The following is a 22,974-nucleotide window of genomic DNA, read 5'->3' as shown; positions in this document are numbered from 1 at the left end:
AACATAAGCTAAGTTTTTGTTTGGGCTAATGTTTTTGTAATACATTAATAATTTAGTTTATAGGTATATTTAGTCGTTTTTTGTGGGAATATGAGTCTGAACCATCAGTTAGGAGCATTGTTAAAAAAAAAAAAAAAAAGGTTAGTATTTTATAGCATTTAAGATAGGGGACTTTTGCTATGTAAGTTAGCCAATTGTTCTTTTGTTGTAAATAGATCCTAAATTATTTATTTTTTTAAATACCGTTTGAGGCTTATCCCAGGTATTTTCATTTTTCATGTTCCTTATCCGATTACTCGATTATTCGAACTAACTAGTTCATCGATTAATCGACTACTAAAATAATCGATAGCTGCAGCCCTACTATTCATGATAATAATAATAACATTTTTTAAATCAAACCCACATAGAAGCCACAATCTGTATGTAAAAAAAAAAAAAAAAAGTTGTCAGAGCGTTTAAGAGGATGTTCGCCACGCTAAACTTGATGCTAATGCGAATGCTATGCTAATGCGACGGGTCACATTTAGTGTGTAAATATGTCTTTTCGTCTCGTTGTCATCTCATTAGAAAACTGGCATCAGTCTTGTCATGTTTTAGTCTCCCAAGCCACGTTTTTAAGTGAAGGAGAAAAAATATCGTCATTGCACACACCATATAATTGTTTGCATTAGTCTAACACATATATAGTCTAACACATACATATGGTACAGGTTTTTGTAGGCACCGTCTAACTGTTTGCATTAGTCTAACACACGTAATATAATTAATCAGGAAATAGTATCATTTTCATATTTACGGTAGGACGACACTACTAATATAAAATAAATAGCACACCATAGTTTAATGAGAAGAAATAGAAGAGATACACAATGCCGGCTTATCACAAGATTGACGCACCAACTCTGGCAATCAGCTCTCCCAGCAAACTCCAAGGACAAAGCGCTTTGTCCTAAAACAAGTACAACCAGCCCGGACAGCAAAGTTGATAGCGGGCGCCCCAATCCGCGCACGAACCTAAGCCGCCCAAAACCGGCCACAGAGGGGATGGCCCAAAAGCAACGCCCAGAAACGCCTTCGACAAGGCCCGCTTCAGCAAAGACTTTAAAAAGACTGGACACTGAGATAACACAGATTTTTTTCTGCTCGGAAACATATAGCCTTGTTTTGGATCCAGAATTGTCCCTCCGTCGTCTGTTTTTGCCTTGTTTTTACCATTGTCGACAAATAAATTGTCAACCTTTTTTCGGTGAGTGTTCTTCAAGCTTTTGAAACATGGAGTCAGTACAAAGGGTTAAAATAAGATGACGCGCGAGATTCGGCCTTCCCGGCGGGCGCACACGGAGCAGCGTCAGCCGAGCGGCACTTGTTTTGGTTGGTGCTGTCCGCGGGTGCGTCTGGGCCGGGGGGGCGAATTGTTCGGCGGCGAAATATCTTCGTTATAGTCATTGATGACGAAAACCGCAATGACTTGAGTAAATACGTCTGTTCGAATGTAATCTGCGATATGTTCTAGCCTGTATTTGTGAAAATCTGCACTTCATTTCTATAGGGTTTAACAATGACACATGTTTTAAAGGCATTAAACTTGTAAACATAGTTGAGCAAGACATAAATTACAAGTACAGATTATTAAGTCAGTAAGTAAGTAAGCGTCAAGTACAATTGTGTCGTTACGTAGGTATGGTTGTGTGATTATGCTAATACTAACGCGTATGCTATGCTAACGTGACAAGTTACATTTATAGTGTGATGAACACTCAGCACAGACCTTTAAAGGCTTAAGAAATGTGGCATATTCTCTCTTCCCAAGATAAAAAAACAAATCTTACCATGTGTAAATAAGCAAAAAAGGCACGCAGCCTTGGTTGAAGCACATCTCACATGAGTGACACGACCCAAACACTGCCTCGATGCAAGCTGACGAACTCCAAGTATAATATGAAAATGTCACGCATTGCGAACATGTGACAGAAACTGAGTTACTTTTCATCTCGTTGTCATCTCGTTATGTTATGGTTTTTAACTTGCCAACGTCATGACAAAAAACAGTTCGTAGATTTTTTTTGTTATCGTCATTGTTACGAAAACAACACTTAAAAAATAAACAGAGTGGACTGCGCCCCTAATATCCTAATTGCTTTATATTTTGGTATAAAGTTGTCACGTACTGGAGCGCTGCAAGTTGTTGTTCCATTCATAGGATGACACTCCGGGTGGCAAGCGACGCAGTTCTTCATCACGACGGCCTCCCGTGGCTCCCTGCAAGTAAAAAGGTTACATTTTAGCAATAATTGATATGTGACAAAAAAAAATTATTGAACAACGTGAGAATGATGTTTACTGTCTTGTGTTACAACACGAAGCAACTCGTTAAACATTACATGGTAAAGGGAGAAAACCTCACCCATCCAGAATGTTACAGGAGTCCACGCAGCTGCCGCCACGACTGTGGTCCCGGCAAGCGAAGCACATGTTAGGTCCGGGACCCCAGCATCCGTCTGCCGTGCATTTCCGATCACATGTTTCATTTCTCTCAGCTGGAAACACACAGAAGATGATGATCAATGCCTCATTGTTTCACACGAACTTTCTCAACTCACTGTGTTTACTGCCTAGGACAGTGGTTCTTAACTTTGCTAATGGAATCGAACCCTACAAGTTTCACATGTGGATTCACCGAACCCTTTGGAATTAGATAATAAATCAATTTTTTTCTAATTTAAAACCAATATATCTAAGCTAGCAAGCTAATAATTTAGCAATTTAGCAAAGTTCTTCTCATTTTGACAGAATGTTTTACAAACAAGTCAAAATTTGAGACCACACTACCCATTGGTCTACAGTATTCCCTCATACCATTGAAAATCAACCTTCCACTGAGCAAACCAGTTCCTCCTCCTATCATATCGAGAACTAGCAGTTAAAAGAAACGGATTAAGCCTGTCAATTAGGAGCAAACCAATACAAAACCTGGTCTAAAAAGCCACTTTCCCTAGATTTAATCAGGTTACGAAAATAGGGCTCTGCGTTTCTTTTCCTTCGTCGAACCCCTTAGACTTACTTACCGAACCACTGGGCTTCGATCGAACCCAGGTTAAGAACCACTGGCCTAGGACCAAAATTTGATAGCAATACTTAATGTATTGTCATAGCATCAGCAAAAACAATAACAAACACTTTAGATGATTTTATTACAACAAAGATGAAATTAAAGGAATTGGAATTTGGTGCTCATTTGGAGAAGAAACTATCAATGCATGGTCATAGACAGCTCCTACAGCTGTTGCGCCACGGCTTCCCATAGGGGGCCAGGGCAGGCAGAGCATCGAGGCGGCTTTCACTGCGATAAACTCAAACACACGCAGCGTTCAAACGCTGGATTTAGGTGGAAACAGGACAAAAGTTTTAGTGCATACGAGCAGGCAAAAGTGTCAAGAGTGATTTGGATGAGGATTCAAGGTAAATAGTATATAAAATAGCACCATGCATGCACTTTGAAACGTTGTGAAAAAACATGAAGTGAATGGAAAAAAATTTGCAAAACTTTAGCTTGAAATATTTACGTAAACAATGATAACAGCCTGTTTTTTTGCTTTTAACCAAGAATCTAGACTATTTTATGTTGATATCGAAAGAAATTCCACGATTTACGCTTTAATTTACAAGAATATTCAACTTAAAAAGCTCTTTGTTGCATGATGGCCGCTAAGCATGTGCCTATTACCGGTTTCAAGGTATACTTTGGTATGAAAACGTCAAGGTTTCAAAACCGCAATTTTTTCCCCTCATACAGTCCCTAAGCTATGTCCCAAAAATGCATGGAGAAATCCCTCCCTTGCAGGTGCAGTGCTCAACGCTCCCCCACCGGTTGTTCCTCAGAGTCAGTGAGTCAGCTGTGCTACACGATGGCTGGAGGAGGTAAAACTCCTAAACTTTTTCCCCCATTGAAGAAAACGAAATCGCTGGAATGGGAATATTTCAGCTACAGAAAACTTACAGACGGCCGCAGCTTAGAGGAAGGCCAACCGGCCGAGGAAGCAATACCTCCAGTATGATTTTGCATTTATACAAGGTTAAAGGTTGGTAACTCCAGCGTGTTTAGTGTGTCTAGCGGAGGTAAAACATGTTTTTTCTCTCTCTGGCAACTGTCTGTGTTGAGAAAGAGAGTGTGTGTTAATGTAAACATGATACGAATCATATACACGTGCTTTTTATGGAAAATAATTCAGTTATTTTTGTTCTGATGGTAATAATGTTGAGCTGTGGCTTTGGGTTTAGGCTCACCTGAAAGACTGCATTTATTTTAATCTTAATTAGAATATTTGAGTTTTTTTTGTTGTTGTTATTTTTTTAATACTTTATTTTAACATTATACATATATACCAATTTGCTAATATGATTTGAAAAATAAAAATTCTGTTCAATTGAAAATAATATATATATATATTCTTAAACCCAGATAATCCACATTAGTACCACATTTTAGAGCTTTAATTGCAACACCATGATCCTGTGAAATCATGATATTTTTGTTTAAGATTATCATACCGTCAGAATCACATGCCTAAGTGGCCGCCATGTTGGATTTTGTATCAATACACAATAGCTTAACTTTACATTCAAATAATCAGTTAATTTTCGGCCAACTGCCCGTTTTTTGGCAAAAACTAGTAGCTTAGACATTTCTGCGTCCATACAAAAAAATATTGGCTTTTACACGTTTTATTTTATGTAACATTTCACTCTAAAAACGACGAGGGCTAGATAGCCAGCAAGACATGCTGAGGCAATAGTGACATCGGAATTCAACCTAAATAAGTGAAAAATGCTAAATTTGCTTTTGCGAAGTAAAATTAAAGATCAATGTTTGGGTGGTTTTAGTTAAAGTAGACACTGTTTTTACATCTGTGTGATTTTGACAAAGATCAGCTCACATTTGATGGTGATTTTATGCAAAAATGTGAAATTCCAAAAGGTTCAGATACTTTTTCTTACCACTGTATTAGCTGTTGAAAACGTCAAAATTGCAATAAAGTCGCTATTTCGGGCAAAAACCTATATGATATGTTAAATACTATCATTGATCCTGGCATTTGGTGATTTTTGTGCCTCTAGGAGTAAAATCTGAGAATTTTATAGCCATTTTAATTTATGTGATACTTATATAAGAAATAATCGGGATTTTATTAGGGAACGACTTTGAATTTTTTGATGCCGCTGCTCATGGAGACTCATGTACATATGCTTAAGCGAGGTGCCTGTTTTGGTTTTGAAAATATTAGAATTTCAAGTATTTGAAAATAGGCCCCCAAAGGAGCGGCCTTGCGCCTCGTTTCCCGTCAACTGATAGTGAGGTCTATGCCACGGTTGTGGCTACATCTGTAAGAAATCCGTTGGACCAAAAATATAGAAAAATAAAATATTTTCAAGTCAATATTTCAAGGCCTTTGAGGAAATGACAATGCTTTTATACCGCATTTGATAGTGTCTGCGTTCTCGTTGATGGTTGTGGTCTGGCTTGTGGACTTGAAGAGAGCCTTCCAGTGGCTATTATTGGTGAAGCAGAGGTTCTGGTTCTTGATAATGACCACATCACCGTCGCTGATCTCTCGGAGTGAGCGGAGGCCCAAGTAGCTGATGCCCAGCTGGGCCACAACTAAGCTGCGGCTCCCCCTGAAGGATGAAAACAATAACTTTTATGACAGCCGTTGTCGCCTATTCCTAAATTGCATAAAATTCTACATTTTGTCCTATTTACTTCTTGGTTCGTCCTCGAATGATTTCCAAGTTTTCAAAGGGACTGAGAGCATTCATGCTTGTAGGCCACTGTTGAATCCACAAGTATCCTGCAGTGAAACAAGTCTTGTCAACAACCAACACACACAGTAAATTGACCTTTTATATGGAAAAACCTACCGGTTATTTCTTTAACTGTTTTAAACACATCAAGCTGGGCTGGCTCCATCTTTGGTGTGTTGGTATACGCATCCCTTCGGTATAAACATTGGACAGTTTGACACTTGTATCGTGCACACGGAGGCTGTTGAAGTCCCTTGACTTACCCGAGAATGGATGTGCGGATGATAGCGATGTTCCCGTTGATTTTGGTGCAGTTTTTAAATGTGTCAATGTTGGTGGCGTTGATGGAAATCGTGTTTGTCAGGTTGCCCGTTCCAAGTCCGTGACACACTGTTGACAAGATAGTGGTGAAATCCTGAACACAATGTCATTTTAACTCATTGTCTTCCATTGATGGCGATGGACATCCAATCCATGTAAGCTTGGGAGTGTTGGCAGTAAGCACTCAATGGAATCTGTCTACAACCCATTGTAAAAGGTATGGAATCGAGCGCTCACTCAGACATTTTATCATGTCGAACAAACTCAGATAAAAAGTAGGGCTGTTTAAAATTTTAGATTAAAATTTTTAATCGAGTTAATCACAGCTTAAAAATTAATTAATCGTAATTATCGCAATTCAAACATCTCTAAAATATGCCATATTTTTCTGTAAATTATTGTTGGAATGGAAAGATAAGACACAAAACGGACAAAAACATTCAACATACTGTACATAAGTACTGTATTTGTTTATTAAAAAAGCCAGAGGTGGTGCTACTAAATACTACATACGTGTTTTGATTGTTATTTCTTTGTTTGTTTCTCATGATTCCTTATTTTTTTTCCTCAGAATGGAGTGATATACCAACAATTGCTCTATAAAAGTAACATTTACTGACCACCACAATGTTTTTTATTCATTTTAGTGTTTCTGAATGCTAAAGAGTTGCACTTTTGAACTAATTCATTATTTTTTCAAGCTTTTTATCCGAGTTTGTTCTACATGATAAAATGTCTGAGTGAGTGCTCGTCCAAGACCGAATATTCCATACTTTTTGCTAGGAGTTGTATTTAAAACGAGAATTCAAAAGGCTATATAAGGTGAAGTGCACTGGAATTCAGTGCACACACACTTAGAGGATGTAATGATTGACACGTGCTGTGGATGAGTCAAGAGGATGTCCCCCTCTAGGTTGCACAGTGACAGCCTCACCTTTGGGGCACAGTCCATCGCATTTGGCACACTTCCTAACACCGCCCTCCTCCATCTCGTAAGTGTTGCCACTGCATGTCCTCACGCAAGCTCCGTGGTCTGTCACTACATAGTTATCTGAAAGGATTAAAACACATGTGGGGTTTTGAAAATGACTTTTTACAGGCAGATGTGTCTCAGATGCTAAAGCTAAAGTGATGGTAACTATTACAACAACAAAAAATCAAGTTATATTGCTTCTCGAAAGACGTCATATTCTAAGGAAAAAAGAGCTTGTATTTTCAAGGGGGGACATTAAATACAACTGTGAGAAAACTATTTGATATAAAAAACTATAATCTATATCTACAGTATACTTATATATATATATCAGGACCGATAAAACGATTAAAAATTTTTAACGAGTTAATTACAGCTTAAAAATTAATTAATCGTAATTAATCGCAATTCAAACCATCTATAAAATATGCCATATTTTTCTGTAAATTATTGTTGGAATGGAAAGACAAGACAAGACGGATATATACTTTCAACATAAGGTACAGAAGTACTGTATTTGTTTATTATAACAATAAATCAACAAGATGGCATTATTATTATCATTCTCTTGAAGCGATCCATGGATAGAGAGACTTATAATTCTTAAAAGATAAATGTTAGTACAAGTTATAGAAATTTTATATTAAAACTAGAGGTGTCAAACGATTACAAATTTTAATCGAGTTAATTACAGCTTAAAAATTAAGTAATCGTAATTAATCGCAATTAATCGCAATTCAAGAAATTTTATATTAAAACTAGAGGTGTCAAACGATTAAAAATTTTAATCGAGTTAATTACAGCTTAAAAATTAAGTAATCGTAATTAATCGCAATTAATCGCAATTCAAACCATCTATAAAATATGCCATATTTTTCTGTAAATTATTGTTGGAATGGAAAGATAAGACACAAGATGGATATATACATTCAACATAGGGTACATAAGTACTGTATTTGTTTATTATAACAATCAACAAGATGGCATTACCATTATTAACATTCTGTTAAAGCGATCCATGGATAGAAAGACTTGTAGTTCTTAAAAGATAAATGTTAGTACAAGTTATAGAAATTTTTTATTAAAACCCCTCTTAATGTTTTCGTTTTATTAAAATTTGTAAAAATTTCAATCAAAAAATAAACTAGTAGCTCGCCATTGTTGATGTCAATAATTACACCATGCTCACTCATGGTACTAACCCATAAAATCAGTTGGACCCAAACGCCAGCAGAGGGCGCCAAACACCAAAAAACAAGTAACAAGCGGACATTACAATGTACTGTCATTTTAGTCTGAGCGGGGCATGTGCGTTAATTGCTTCAAATATTTTAACGTGATTATTTTAAAAAATTAATTGCGGCCCGTTAACGCGATAATTTTGACAGCTCTAATATACAGTGGGGAGAACAAGTATTTGACACACTGCCAATGGGTTTTCCCATTGTGAGTGTATCAAATACTTGTTCTCCCCACTGTATGTATGTATTAGAGAAAAAATATTTAAAAAAAAATAAATTCTTTGACTGATAATTTTTTTTTGATTGAAGCAACTTTCTTGGGGATTGAATGATTTAGAAATATATGTCCTAATCATAATATGGCCCAAACACAAAAAGGATTGCTTCAGTTAAATAAAACTTTTTCAATGAAAAATTAAGTTTTCAAATGCAAATTTTCAATCTCAAATATTTTTTCGCATCAAAAACTTTTTTCTGTGATTGAATTTTTTCTTTTTTTGATTGAAGTGATTTTTCTCTTTAAAAATCTCTATATTTTTTGAAACAACTTATTTTTGGATTGAATAATAAAGAGAAAAATGTCCTAGCCAAAATGTGGCTCAAACACAAATCAACATTACTTCAATCAAAAAGTTGCTAAAAAACTTGACTTCAACCAAAAAATAAACAAAATAAATAATAATCAAAGAAAAACAGCTTTCACATGCATTTTTTAAAATTTTTTTATTTTTTAGTTTTTTTGGGTTTCAAATTTATTTTTGCATTCAAACACATTTTTTTTTTTTTTAATTGAAGCAACTTTTTTTGATTGAATAATAAAAACACAAATCTACCTCCACATGGCTCTGCCCTAGGGGATACAATTTTTGACTGGGGTAACTACATTGGCACGACACTGGCGGGCGTACCAAATTCAATGGATGACGATCTTGGCGAAAAGTATTGCCAGTAATTTTTTCTTTATGTGGGATTTTTCCCCACTGAATAAATGCACTTGTATTGAAGGTTGGATTATTCTCTTTTTTTCCATTAAGGTCCCATATTATTTGAATAAGAAAATATATATATTAGAAGCTAAAAAAAACATCTTAACCAGGGGTGCCAATAATTATGGAGGGCACTGTATATTGTGAAAATTAAATTCCTGTTCAATGGGGAAAAAGAACTTTTTTTTTTATAACGCATACATCTCAAAATAACACATTTTTGAGCTATAACTGCAAAACCGTGATACTGTGAAATTTTTGCTTAAGGTTATCATACCGTCAAAATCTCATACCGGCACATGCCTACTTTTGGTGTAGTTTAGTTGCAGTTGTCTGCAATATTACTTTCACACAATGTTGAGCGTTTACAGGCTGATGTGACTCAGACTTGCAAGTTAACGCGAGAAAGGACAGATGTGACATTAACACGTACAGAAACTCAATCATTTCTGTCTTTGTCAATAAGGTTTATCATTAAACTCAGAATCATCTAATGTGTAACTGCAGCGTTAGAAAATATGATTACAAAATATAACATAATATAATATAAGAAGCCTTACGTGGGCAGCTTTTAACACAGGTGGCTCCAAAATTGTACTTCCCATGTGGGTTAGGTACCAGTTGGTGCTGGTTGGGATCATAGCGCATGAGGCCCGGACAGGAATCCTTGCACACCCCGTCGTCCTGGAAGTCCCGACAGGCCTGGAGCACAAACATAGCAGAGACTTAATGAAAACACTACATTCCTCCATGGTAGACTGTACAGTGGCCTCGAAACTCTCAGGGTTGTAGAGACTGCTGCTAAATACACATGTGAATAAAATCCCAAGACGAGACTTTTCAAAGCAATAGCCTCCCACCAGGGAACATGAAATATCTCATAGGCTTCAAACAAAAATAATTTCTTAATTTACACATTACCGTTAGTCGCACTTCCCAATCTAAACATCACATGTAAATCTTGTGAATACCCACCAGTACTACTACAAAGGGGAATTAGCTCATTGGCTGCCATTGATGGCAAGAGACTTCTAATCCATTTGATCTGAGAGAGCTGGCTGTGATTTTTCAAAGTCCTCCCAGTTCAAATGGACTGGACGTTTATTGCTGATTTGCCAGTGATTTAGATCGTAAAAATCTCAAATAAACATAAAACACTTTTATATAAATAAATTATTACTCAAATAAACGGCACGGAATATTCACTAAGTCTCAGATCTAGGGCTAAAAATCAAAGAGCTGTGTATAGGTCTGGGGTCTGCAACCCGGGGCTCTAGAGCCGCATGCGGCTCTTTACCATTGCCCTAGTAACTCCCTGGAGCTTTTTCAAAAATGTTTGAAAATGGAAAAAGAAAAGGGAGGGAAAATATTCTGTGTTTTAATATGGTTTTTGTAGCAGGCCAAACATAATTCTAGTTCAGTAATACGGTAATGAAAAACTTGAGGCGGCATCGTACAACAGAGTAATCACATGGTGTGTCATTCTGTATAGGATGCACTGCAAGAAAAATAAACATTAACTCAAGAAGGTTCATTATGTATTTGTAGCCAACTTATAGCCAAATATAATAATAATGTAGCTAATATAGATACATGTTGCCTTCATTATAAGGCTTATACCGTGGTACCTCTACTTACAAACGTCTATACACACACAAAGTTTTCAGGTTAATACTCCTCAACGGGTAAATATTGGCTCTTGTTGCGAAAGAAATTTCAGGATACGAAAGGCAAAAATACTAAATTACTGAACATAACATACTTATAGCTGCTGTACCATTGGCTATTGCGTAGCTTTCCTAGCATTTAATTGGCTCAGAGAGACCTCTATTGTATGTTTACAGTGGTATAAAAAAGTATCTGAATCTTTTGGAATTTTTCACATTTCTGCATAAAATTACAATTAAATGTGAGCTGATTTTTGTCAAAATCACACAGAGGAAAAAAGTTTCTGCTTTAACTAAAAACATCCAAACATTTATAAGTTTTCATATTTTAATGTGGATAGTATGCAAACAATGACATAAGAGGGAAAAATAAGTAAGTGAATATTTAATTTTAATATTATTATATATATACATATTATTTAATATTTTGTGCCCCTCCCTTTGGCAGCAATAACTTTAGCCAGATGCTTCCGGTAGCTGCAGATCAGTCTGGCATATCAATCAGGACTAATCTTAGCCCATTCTTCTCTACAAAACTGCTGTAGTTCAGTCAGATTCCTGGGATGTCTGGCATGAATCACTGTCTTTAGGTCATGCCACAGCATATCAAAGGGGTTCAAGTTTGGACTTGGCCACTCCAGGACATGTATTTTGTTCTTCCAAAACCATTCTGAAGTTGATTTACTTCTGTGTTTTGGATCATTGTCTTGTTGCAGCATCCATCTTTTTGTTGTTGTTTTAATCTTCATCTGTCTGAAAGACGGCCTCAGGTTTTCCTGCAAAACATCCTGACAAACTTTTAAATTCATTGTTCCATTAATGATTTCAAGTTGTCCAGGCCCTGGGGCAGCAAAACAGCCCCAAATCATGATGCTCCTTCCACCATGCTTCACGATGGGGATGAGGTGTTAATGTTGGTGAGCTGTTCCATTTTTCCTCCACATATGATGTTGTGTGTCCTTACCAATTCACCTTTGGTTTCATGAGTCCACAAAATAATATTTTGCCAAAACTTCTGTGGAATGTCCAAGTGCCTTTTTACGAACATCAAACGAGCAACAATGGGGTTTCTTTTAGACAGCAGTGACTTCCTCCGTGGAGTCCTCCCATGAACAATATTCTTGGCCATAGTTTTACCTAAAGCTGATGTGGGCACAGAGATATTGGACTGGGCCAGTGGTTTCTGTAAGTCTTTAGCAGACAGTTTAGGGTTCTTTTTTACCTCTCTGTGTATTCTGCGCTGATCTCTTGGCGTCATCTTTGATGGGCTACCACTCCTTGGGAGAGAAGCTACAGTGCCAAACTCTCTCCACCTGTAGATAACTTCTCTGACTGTCGATTGATGCACATCCAGACTTTTACAGATGGTTTTGTATCCTTTCCCAGCTTTATACAAATCAACAATCCTTGATCGCAGGTCTTCAGACAGCTCTTTTGACCGAGCCGTGATGCACATGAGACAATGCTTCTCATCAAGACAATTCTTACCAGGTGTGTTTTTTATAGTGGGCAGGGCAGCTTTAAACCACTCATCAGTGATTGGGCACACACCTGACTTAAATTGTTAGGTCAAAATTGGTTTCAATTGCTCTTTAAGTCTCCTGAGGCAGAGAGTTAACTGACTCATTTTTCCCTCCCTTCTGTCATTGTTTGAATGCTATCCTCATTACAATATGAAAACCTATACAGTTGTGGTCAAAAGTTTACATACACTTGTGAAGAACATAATGTCATGGCTCTCGAGTTTACAGTGATTTGTACAACTCTGATTTTTCTCCGATAGAGTGATTGGAACAGATACTTCTTTGTCACAAAAACCATTCATGAAGTTTGGTTCTTTTATGACTTTATTATGGGTTAACAGAAAAAGTGATCAAATCTGCTGGGTCAAAAATATACATACATGGATCGGAAAAAGCGAATCATTGACTTGAACAAGTCAGGAAAGTCACTTGGAGCCATTTCAAAGCAGCTGCAGGTCCCAAGAGCAACAGTGCAAACAATTGTTTGTAAGTATAAAGTGCATGGCACTGTTTTGTCACTGCCACGATCAGGAAGAAAACGCAAGCTATCACCTGCTGGTGAGAGAAAATTGGTCAGGAGGGTGAAGATTCAACCAAGAATCACCAAAAAGCAGATCCGCCAAGAATTGGAAGCCACTGGAACACAGGTGTCAGTGTCCACAGTCAAGCGTGTTTTGCATCTCCATGGACTGAGAGGCTGCCGTGCAAGGAGGAAGCCTTGCTCCAAAAGCGGCACCTTAAGGCTTGACTGAAGTTTGCTGCTGATCACATGGACAAAGATAAGACTTTCTGGAGGAAAGCTCTGGGGTCAGACGAAACAAAAATCGAGCTGTTTGGCCACAATGCCCAGCAATATGTTTGGAGGAGAAAAGGGGAGGCCTTTAACCCCAAGTACACCATGCCTACCGTCAAGCACGGTGGTGGTAGTATTATGCCGTGGGGCTGTTTTGCTGCCAATGGAATTGGTGCTTTACTGAGAGTAAATGGGATAATGAAGAAGGACGATTACCTTCAAATTCTTCAAGATAACCTAACGTCTCAGCCCGAAGATTGGGTCTTGGGCGCAGTTGGGTGTTCCAATGACCCCAAACCCACATCAAAAGTGGTAATTGAATGGCTAAATCAGGCTAGAATTAAGGTTTTCGAATGGCCTTCCCAAAGTCCCATTGAGAACTTGTGGACAATAATGAAGAAACAAGTCCATGTCAGAAAGCCATCAAATTTAACTGAACTGCACCAATTCTGTCAAGAAGAGTGGTCAAAGATTCAACCAGAAGCTTGCCAGAAGCTTGTGGATGGCTACCAAAAGCGCCTCATTGAAGTGAAAATGGCCAAGGGACATGTTACCAAATATTAGTGCTGCTGTATGTATATTTTTGACCCAGCAGATTTGATCACTTTTTTCTGTTCACCCATAATACAGTCATAAAAGAACCAAACTTCATGAATGTTTTTTGTGACAAAGAAGTATCTGTTCCAGTCACTCTATCAGAGAAAAATCAGAGTTGTAGAAATAACTGGAAACTCAAGAGAGCCACGACATTATGTTCTTCACAAGTGTATGTAAACTTTTGACCACAACTGTAAATGTTTGGGTGGTTTTAGTTAAAGCTGACATTGTTTTTTCATCTGTGTGATTTTGACAAAGATCAGATCACATATGATGGTGATTTTATGCAGAAATGTGAGACATTCCAAAAGGTTCAGACACTTTTTCATACCACTGGATGTGTGTATCCTAGCATCCTCTTCATTCGCCCCTTGTGTTCTTTACATGAGTGTGTTAACTTGTATTCTCTATTTTTGTTTGTTGTACATTATACACAACTCTGATTTTATGTTTTTATGTTTAATAATCTAATTGTAACATGTATTAGTTTCAAGTTTTGATGCATTACAAAAGATTTATGTCAGAATTTTGGGGGGCTTGGAACGGATTAGGGTATTTACATGGAAAACGCGTCTCTACTTAGTACTTACAGAACTTTCAAGATAAGAAACTACTTCCAGAACCAATTAATTTCATAAGTAGAGGTACCACTGTATAAGGCTTTTAATTTTTTTCCGGCTCCAGACATATTTCTTGTTTGTTTTTTTGGTCCAATATTGCTTTTTCAACATTTTGGGTTGCTGACCCCTTGTATAGGTAAATAATTAGCAAATTATGAAGCTCACAGGTCAACCAGAGTCATTTCGCAAACATCGGTCTGAACCAAGAAAATTTCCTGAAGAAGAAAATTAACACCAGTGCACTTTGTAACAGACATCTAGCGGGTAGAAATAGAAAAACAAAAGCTTTAAAAGGAAAAAAACAAGAAAAGAGGAGGAGTGAAAGCCATTTGTCACACTCAGAGTTGCAAAAGACTTCTAAGTAAGAACAATGGGCAGGAATTTGTTTAAAAAGTACAGAGATAAGAAACTCATGGAAAGGCTAAAGCTTGGCTCGCAAACAAAAAAGCTCATTTGTGAAAGTCTGACGTTAATGTCATTGCTTGGGCCTGCATGTGTCTGTGATGGGCAAATTAATCTTTAGTGGTGATGTAAAACATGATTGTACAGGCAAACTGAATTGAGAAGTCTGCCAATTTAATGAGCTAGAAATCAACTTGACAGTTTCTAATCATGGAGGCCCAATACACTGATTAAGTTCATACAAGCTGATACAAAGTAAATGCGTAGGTTGTTATTAATTGATAATTAATTAATAATTGAACATGTTAGCATACAAAGACATACTCGATATAACTTGTTTATTATCAAACCTAACAAGTTTTATGTGGGCTACTGTATAAAAGCTTCAAATTGTTGTCCTATTCCTATTATTCATCACTCTGTTTTATTATACGAAACAAGTCAAAGATTTTTACTGAGCAAGTCAGTCTCCAGACTTAAACTCTATAGAGAACACACATTTTACTTGCTCAAACTGGAATTGAAATCCACAAAATAATCACAAAATACAGGATATTTGATCTCATGTTTGGCAAGTTTTTATTCTGAAAATATAAGCTGAAACAACTGCTGCAATGATTAATCGATTAACTTGAGTAATTCGATTAGAAAAAAAAGCTCTGAATTTAATTTTGTTGCTTGAAGTGTTCGTTTAATTAAAGTGGCGTTGTAATGGTTTGTTTTGAAAGTGTTTGCATTTAGTTTTATTGATTTGGATTGATACACTGCCCTATAGTGGCAACAGTGAATATGACATAACTCATTTCACATGGCTGAATCCAGCTGCTCAATGTTAAGACCAACATAAGCTAAATTTTTGTTTGAGCTAATGTTTTTAATGCATTCGTAATTTAGTTTATAGGTATATTTAGCCTTTTTTGTGAGAATATGTGTTTGAATGATTTGTTACTAGCATTGTAAAAAAAAAAAAAAAAAAAAAAGTTAGCATTTTGTAGCATTTAAGTTTTGCTTTTGCTATGCAAGTTAGCCAATTGTTCTTTTGTCGTACTCAGATCCTCATTTATTCATTTTTTATACCGTTTGGAGCTAAACTCAGGTATTTCAATTGTTTATGTTCCCAATCATATTACTCGATTATTCGAACTAGTCAACATCGATTAATCGACTACTAAAATAATCGATAGCTGCAGCCCTAGCTGAAACGTTACTTTCTTATTTAAATCATTGTTTAATGTCAACTGTCCCAAAATGTTTTCAGTGTACATTAAAAATAGATTCAAAGGAGATCTCTTAGCCTTTTTACACATTTATTTTCATGTTGTTGTGTTTCACTTTAAGTCTTCTGTTATGCATTTCGTTCAGAAAACTGCTAAGCTAATTACTTAAAGTTGAAATATCATCTTCTCACCAAACAGTCCGTGGGCCGGGGTCCCGTGCATCCTGCGGCGCAGTGCTCATTGCAGCAATCGCTGGGTGAGGGTCCTTTGCACCTCTTGGAGCACTGCTGTGCGCAGTTCTGTTTAGTTACTGCATAAAAGTGCACAGTGGAATAAATGCAATCAGAAGTTGTAAGTCTAGATGTTGTATGCAACTTGAATTCAAAGAGAACCTAACATTTAAACAGACTTTTAATAGGTTACATACAAATAGTTTGAGGGTTCATGAGTGCCTTCAGCGAGGCATTGCTACTGTAATTCTTGATTTTTGTATTAGGTACTGTACATGTTCTGACAAGTTTCAATCATACGCTGGTAAGGAATTTTTAACGCCCCCTCAATATGAGGTGATGTCAGTTGGCAGGATCAGATAAAATGATGTGGCCGATGGTAATCCATGGTGTCAAAATTGTCAACTAGTACGGTTAAGATAATCATGGTCATTCAGTCCAATGTTATGTCGTCAGAACCAGCGGTGGGTAGAGTAGCCAAAAATTTTACTCAAGTGAGAGTAGCGTTACTCCAAAATAATATTACTCAAGTAAAAGTGAAAGTAGTCGTCCAAAAAATGTAACCAAGTAAAAAACTATTTGGTGAAAAGAATACTCAAGTAATGAGTATAATTGTGAGTAACTGCTTATATTTTTGTTGTATTTTTTCCCCCTCACATTTCTGCATAAAATCACCATCAAATGTGATCTGATCTTTGTCAAAATCACACAGATGAAAAAAAACTGCCTGCTTTTACTAAAACCACCCAAACATTTATAGGTTTTCATATTTTAATGAGGATAGTATGCAAACAATGACAGAAGGCGGAAAAATAAGTAAGTGAACCATCACATTTAATATTTTGTGCCCCCGCCCTTGGCAGCAATAACTTCAACCAGACGCTTCCTGTAGCTGCAGATCAGTCAGGCACATCAATCAGGACTAATCTTGGCCCATTCTTCTCCACAAAACTGCTGTAGTTCAGTCAGATTCCTGGGATGTCTGGCATGAATCGCTGTCTTTAGGTCATGCCACAGAATCTCAATGAGGTTAAAGTCTGGACGTCGACTTGGCCACTCCAGAACGTGTATTTCTTTCTTCTGAAACCATTCTGAAGTTGATTTACTTCTGTTTTGGATCATTGTCTTGTTGCAGCACACATCCTCTTTTTAGCTTCAACTGTCTGACAGACAGCCTCAGGTTTTCCTGCAAAACATCCTGATAAACTATTGAATTTATTCTTCCATTCATAATTGCAAGTTGTCCAGGCCCTGAGGCAGCAAAACAGCCCCAAATCATGATGTTCCCTCCACCATGCTTCACGGTGGGGATGAGGTATTGATGTTGGTGAGCTGTTCCATTTTTTCTCCACACATGATGTTGTGTGTTACTCCAAAACAATTCAACTTTGGTTTCATCAGTCCACAAAATATTTTGCCAAAACTTCCGTGGAGAGTCCAAATGCCTTTTTGCAAACATTAAACAAGCAACGATGTTTTTTTTAGACAGCAGTGGCTTCCTCCGTGGAGTCCCCCCATGAACACCATTCTTGGCCATAGTTTTACATATAGTTGATGTGTGGACATAGATATTGGACTGTGCCAGTGATTTCTGTAAATCTTAATCAAACACTCGAGGGTTCTTTATTATCTCTTTGAGTATTCTGCGCTGAACTCTTGGCGTCATATTTGGTGGACGACCACTCCTTGGGAGAGAAGCAACAGTGCCAAACTCTCTTCATTTGTAGACAATTCTCTGACTGTCGATTGATAAACATCCAGACTTTTCGAGATGGTTTTGTATCCTTTCCCAGCTTTATACAAATCAACAATCCTTGATCGCAGGTCTTCAGACTAAGGTTGGGCATCGAGCATCGATGTGAACCGGTTCTAACACTCTGATGCTCCCGGAATCCTCCGAATTTTTAAATTTCGATTCCTTGTTTCGATCCCCTGACCGCCGAGCGGAAAAAAACTGCTGGAGTTTAAAGACTGATATTTATATAAGTTATAATTAATAATAAAAATAATAGTTATATTTATATAAGTTATAATTAGCCCTGTGAGAAGTTGATTTAATTTAAAAAAACATCGAATAGTTAAGGCTTTAATGTAAACAAATGCAATTTTTTTGACCATGCATTTTTTTTTTTTGACCCTTCCTCTTAAAAGAACCGGAATCGGGAATCGTTCGCAACCGGAATCGAAACATGGAATCTGAACCGGAATCGTTCAATTTCAAACGATGCCTAACCCTACTTCAGACACTGAGTCATGATGCACATCAGACAATGCTGCTCATCAAGACAATTCTAACCAGGTGTTTGTTTTATAGTGGGCAGGGCAGCTTTAAACCACTCATCAGTGATTAGGCACACACCTGACTTCAATTTTTTGCTAAAAATTGGTTTCATTTGCTCTTTAAGTCACCTTACGCAGAGGGTTCACTTACTTATTTTTCACCCTTCTGTCATTGTTTGCATGCTATCCTCATTACCAATATGAGAACCAATAAATGTTTGGGTGGTTTTAGTTAAAGCACTGTTTTTACATCTGTGTGATTTTGACAAAGATCAGACCACCTTTGATTGTGATTTTATGCAGAAATGTGAGAAATTCTAAAAGTCTCAGATACTTTTTCATACCACTGTATGTATATATTGTACCGTATGTATGAGTGGTGTGACAAAATATTGAAACGGTGATACAGTGATCCCTCATTTTTCACGGTTAATGGGGACCAGAATCCACCGCGATAAATGAAAAACCGTGAATTAGCACCCCCATTAAAAACGTTTATGTGTATGTGTATATATATATATATATATATATATATATATATATATATATATATATATATATATACACAGTGCCTTGCAAAAGTATTCGGCCCCCTTGAATCTTGCAACCTTTCGCCACATTTCAGGCTTCAAACATGAAGATATGAATTTTTTTTTTTTTGTCAAGAATCAACAACAAGTGGGACACAATCGTGAAGTGGAACAACATTTCTTGGATAATTTAAACTTTTTTAACAAATAAAAAACTGAAAAGTGGGGCGTGCAATATTATTCGGCCCCTTTACTTTCAGTGCAGCAAACTCACTCCAGAAGTTCAGTGAGGATCTCTGAATGATCCAATGTTGTCCTAAATGACCGATGATGATAAATAGAATCAACCTGTGTGTAATCAAGTGTCCGTATAAATGCACCTGCTCTGTGATAGTCTCAGGGTTCTGTTTAAAGTGCAGAGAGCATTATGAAAACCAAGGAACACACCAGGCAGGTCCGAGATACTGTTGTGGAGAAGTTCAAAGCCGGATTTGGATACAAAAAGATTTCCCAAGCTTTAAACATCTCAAGTAACACTGTTCAAGCCATCATATTGAAATGGAAGGAGCATCAGACCACTGCAAATCTACCAAGACCCGGCCGTCCTTCCACACTTTCTTCTCAAACAAGGAGAAAACTGATCAGAGATGCAGCCAAGAGGCCCATGATCACTCTGGATGAACTGCAGTGATCTACAGCTGAGGTGTGAGAGTCTGTCCATAGGACAACAATCAGTCGTACACTGCACAAATCTGGCCTTTATGGAAGAGTGGCAAGAAGAAAGCCATTTCTCAAAGATATCCATAAAAAGTCTCGTTTAAAGTTTGCCATAAGCCACCTGGGACACACACCATACATGTGGAAGAAGGTGCTGTGGTCAGATGAAACCAAAATTGAACTTTTTGGCTACAATGCAAAACGATATGTTTGGCGTAAAAGCAACACAGCTCATCACCCTGAACACACCATCCCCACTGTCAAACATGGTGGTGGCAGCATCATGGTTTGGGCCTGCTTTTCTTCAGCAGGGACAGGGAAGATGGTTAAAATTGACGGGAAGATGGATGCAGCCAAATACAGGAACATTCTGGAAGAAAACTTGTTGGTATCTGCACAAGACCTGAGACTGGGACGGAGATTTATCTTCCAACAGGACAATGATCCAAAACATAAAGCCAAATCTACAATGGAATGGTTAAAAAATAAACGTATCCAGGTGTTAGAATGGCCAAGTCAAAGTCCAGACCTGAATCCAATCGAGAATCTGTGGAAAGAGCTGAAGACTGCTGTTCACAAACACTCTCTATCTAACCTCACTGAGCTCGAGCTGTTTTGCAAGGAACAATGTCAGTCTCTCGATGTGCAAAACTGATAGAAACATACCCCAAGCGACTTGCAGCTGTAATTGGAGCAAAAGGTGGCGCTACAAAGTATTAACGCAAGGGGGCCGAATAATATTGCACGCCCCAATTTTCAGTTTTTTATTTGTTAAAAAAGTTTAAATTATCCAATAAATGTTGTTCCACTTCACGATTGTGTCCCACTTGTTGTTGATTCTTGACAAAAAAATTAAAATTTTATATCTTTATGTTTGAAGCCTGAAATGTGGCGAAAGGTTGCAAGGTTCAAGGGGGCCGAATACTTTTGCAAGGCACCGTATATATATATATATATATATATATATATATATATATATATATATATATATATATATATATATGTACACACATTTTTTTTTTTTTTTTTTTTTTTTTTTTTTTGTAAATGGGTTTCAAGCACTTCAAATGTAGTAACTATGATAAGTTTTAACATGTTACTGTCCCACCAAATAATTTTTAAACTTGAAACTTCTTCTGTCAACCAATAAATGTTTGGGTGGTTTTAGTTAAAGCACTGTTTTTACATCTGTGTGATTTTGACAAAGATCAGATCACATTTGATGGTGATTTAATGCAGAAATGTGAGAAATACCAAAAGGTTCAGATACTTTTCATTCCACCGTTTGCATGCAAAACAATGCATGATATGTTAACTTGAACATTATTAAATACATTTGGTGAAAATGATAAAAATCTTCTCACAAGTCTGACAGTTATGGGGTCCGGGTGCCCAGCAGGAACCGTTGAAGCAGCTTTTGTCACATTTTTTACCTGTGAGAAGAAACAATTTTTTGTTTTATTTCTTAATCACTAACTATCGAAATACCTCTGTTGCATCACTCACAAAGCGGATTGTTGCTAGCTGTTGGCAGTTTCATTTTGGGTTTAGTTTCCTCGTTGATGATGTCATACCATTGGATGGTCTCCACATTGCACAACTGGTTGTTGCCAAATTTGACTCCTCCTTTGAGGATTTCTTGAAAAGACAAATTGCATCATAATTTTGCTATAATAATGTGAAATAATGAAATTATTCTATACAATGAACATGTAACGAATGATCACCAACCTGTAAGGCTGGTCAAGAGAAGCTCGCTGGTCTTACGACCTGTGGTCTTGTTATAATTGGCCAGCACAGCGAGAGCAAAGTCTCCCTCGTACAGCGAATGGCCACGAATGATGCGCAAGTTGTCCAACTGGATCCTGGATGCGGCGTTTAGGGCGATCAGTACATAGCCGCCCACTTCTTCTATCGTCTGTAGAAACAAATAACCATGTTTAAATATTCAACTGAGATTGTTTCTCTATTTGAAAAAAAAAATAGGAACAAAACTAATGACTTGGGTTCGCCCGTAAACGCCGATTTTTGGGAAAAAACCCCAACAAATTTTCAAAATGTATCTAGCCCTACAATTTTTCACCAAATCACATAATTTGGACATAAAACATTCTGGGACAGTGAACATAAAAATGGTATACAGAATTTGGAAAAAAAATTACGATTACCCGGAAATTTGCCAAAAACTTTCCCATTCATTTTAAATCGGATGCAACGTTCAAAATTCACCATTCACTTTCAATGGAACTTCCAATTAAATTTACATTGTATTGATGCCATTGACGGCCATGTATGTCGATTCTGTTGATGCCAATGTACTCGGATTCCATTGACGCATACAGTGGGGCAAATAAGTATTTAGTCAACCACCATAAGTTCTCCTACTTGAAAAGATTAGAGAGGCCTGTAATTGTCAACATGGGTCAACCTCAACCATGAGAGACAGAATGTGGGGGAAAAAACAGAAAATCACAATGTTTGATTTTTAAAGAATTTATTTCCAAATTAGAGTGAAAAATAAGTATTTGGTCACCTACAAACAAGCAAGATTTCTGGATGTCAAAGAGGTCTAACTTCTAACGAGGTCTAACGAGGCTCCACTCGTTACCTGTATTAATGGCACCTGTTTTAACTCATTATCGGTATAAAAGACACCTATCTACAACCTCAGACAGTCACACTCCAAACTCCACTATGGCCAAGACCAATGAGCTGTCGAAGGACACCAGAGACAGAATTGTAGACCTGAACCAGGCTGGGAAGACTGAATCTGCAATAGGTAACACGCTTGGTGTAAAGAAATCAATTGTGGGAGCAATTAGGGCCAGCCCATCCTATAAGCAGACTATGCAGCTACTTAGGGCCCCTGACCACTAGGGGGCCCCCAATCTGGCAATTGTTTAATTTATATTCTATTTTCTTTACTACAGTTTTCTTTATTTGACTATTGTGAGTTTTGATACTTGATTACAAGCTTAAAAAACAAAAGTTCTTCCTTAACTTCTTTCTTTCCTCTTTTAGAAAAAGGTTTGGCGCTATCTACTGTAAGTACTGACAGTGCAACAAAATCTGATT

General features: G+C 37.2%; 1 protein-coding gene across 1 annotated transcript in view; it reads right to left on the bottom strand.

The window, feature by feature from the left end:
• The window catches only part of egfra (epidermal growth factor receptor a (erythroblastic leukemia viral (v-erb-b) oncogene homolog, avian)), a 146,520-nt gene that overhangs the window by 50,375 nt on the left and 73,171 nt on the right, over positions 1-22,974 (bottom strand). Inside the window, exons 3-14 of the mRNA XM_057856652.1 lie at positions 21,631-21,817; positions 21,406-21,537; positions 21,264-21,332; positions 16,334-16,452; positions 9,884-10,025; positions 7,058-7,174; positions 6,066-6,192; positions 5,920-5,993; positions 5,762-5,849; positions 5,477-5,676; positions 2,408-2,540; positions 2,172-2,262 (exon numbers count right to left, since the gene is read on the bottom strand). Of these exons, the coding sequence (XP_057712635.1) occupies positions 2,172-2,262; positions 2,408-2,540; positions 5,477-5,676; positions 5,762-5,849; positions 5,920-5,993; positions 6,066-6,192; positions 7,058-7,174; positions 9,884-10,025; positions 16,334-16,452; positions 21,264-21,332; positions 21,406-21,537; positions 21,631-21,817 (1,479 nt within the window). The remainder of the gene's footprint in view (positions 1-2,171; positions 2,263-2,407; positions 2,541-5,476; positions 5,677-5,761; positions 5,850-5,919; positions 5,994-6,065; positions 6,193-7,057; positions 7,175-9,883; positions 10,026-16,333; positions 16,453-21,263; positions 21,333-21,405; positions 21,538-21,630; positions 21,818-22,974) is intronic.

Source organism: Corythoichthys intestinalis, chromosome 14 (genome assembly GCF_030265065.1).
Source record: "Corythoichthys intestinalis isolate RoL2023-P3 chromosome 14, ASM3026506v1, whole genome shotgun sequence".
NCBI lineage: Eukaryota > Metazoa > Chordata > Actinopteri > Syngnathiformes > Syngnathidae > Corythoichthys > Corythoichthys intestinalis.
The sequence above is the reverse complement of the archived record's forward strand: the minus strand, read 5'-3'. Positions and strand labels throughout refer to the sequence as shown.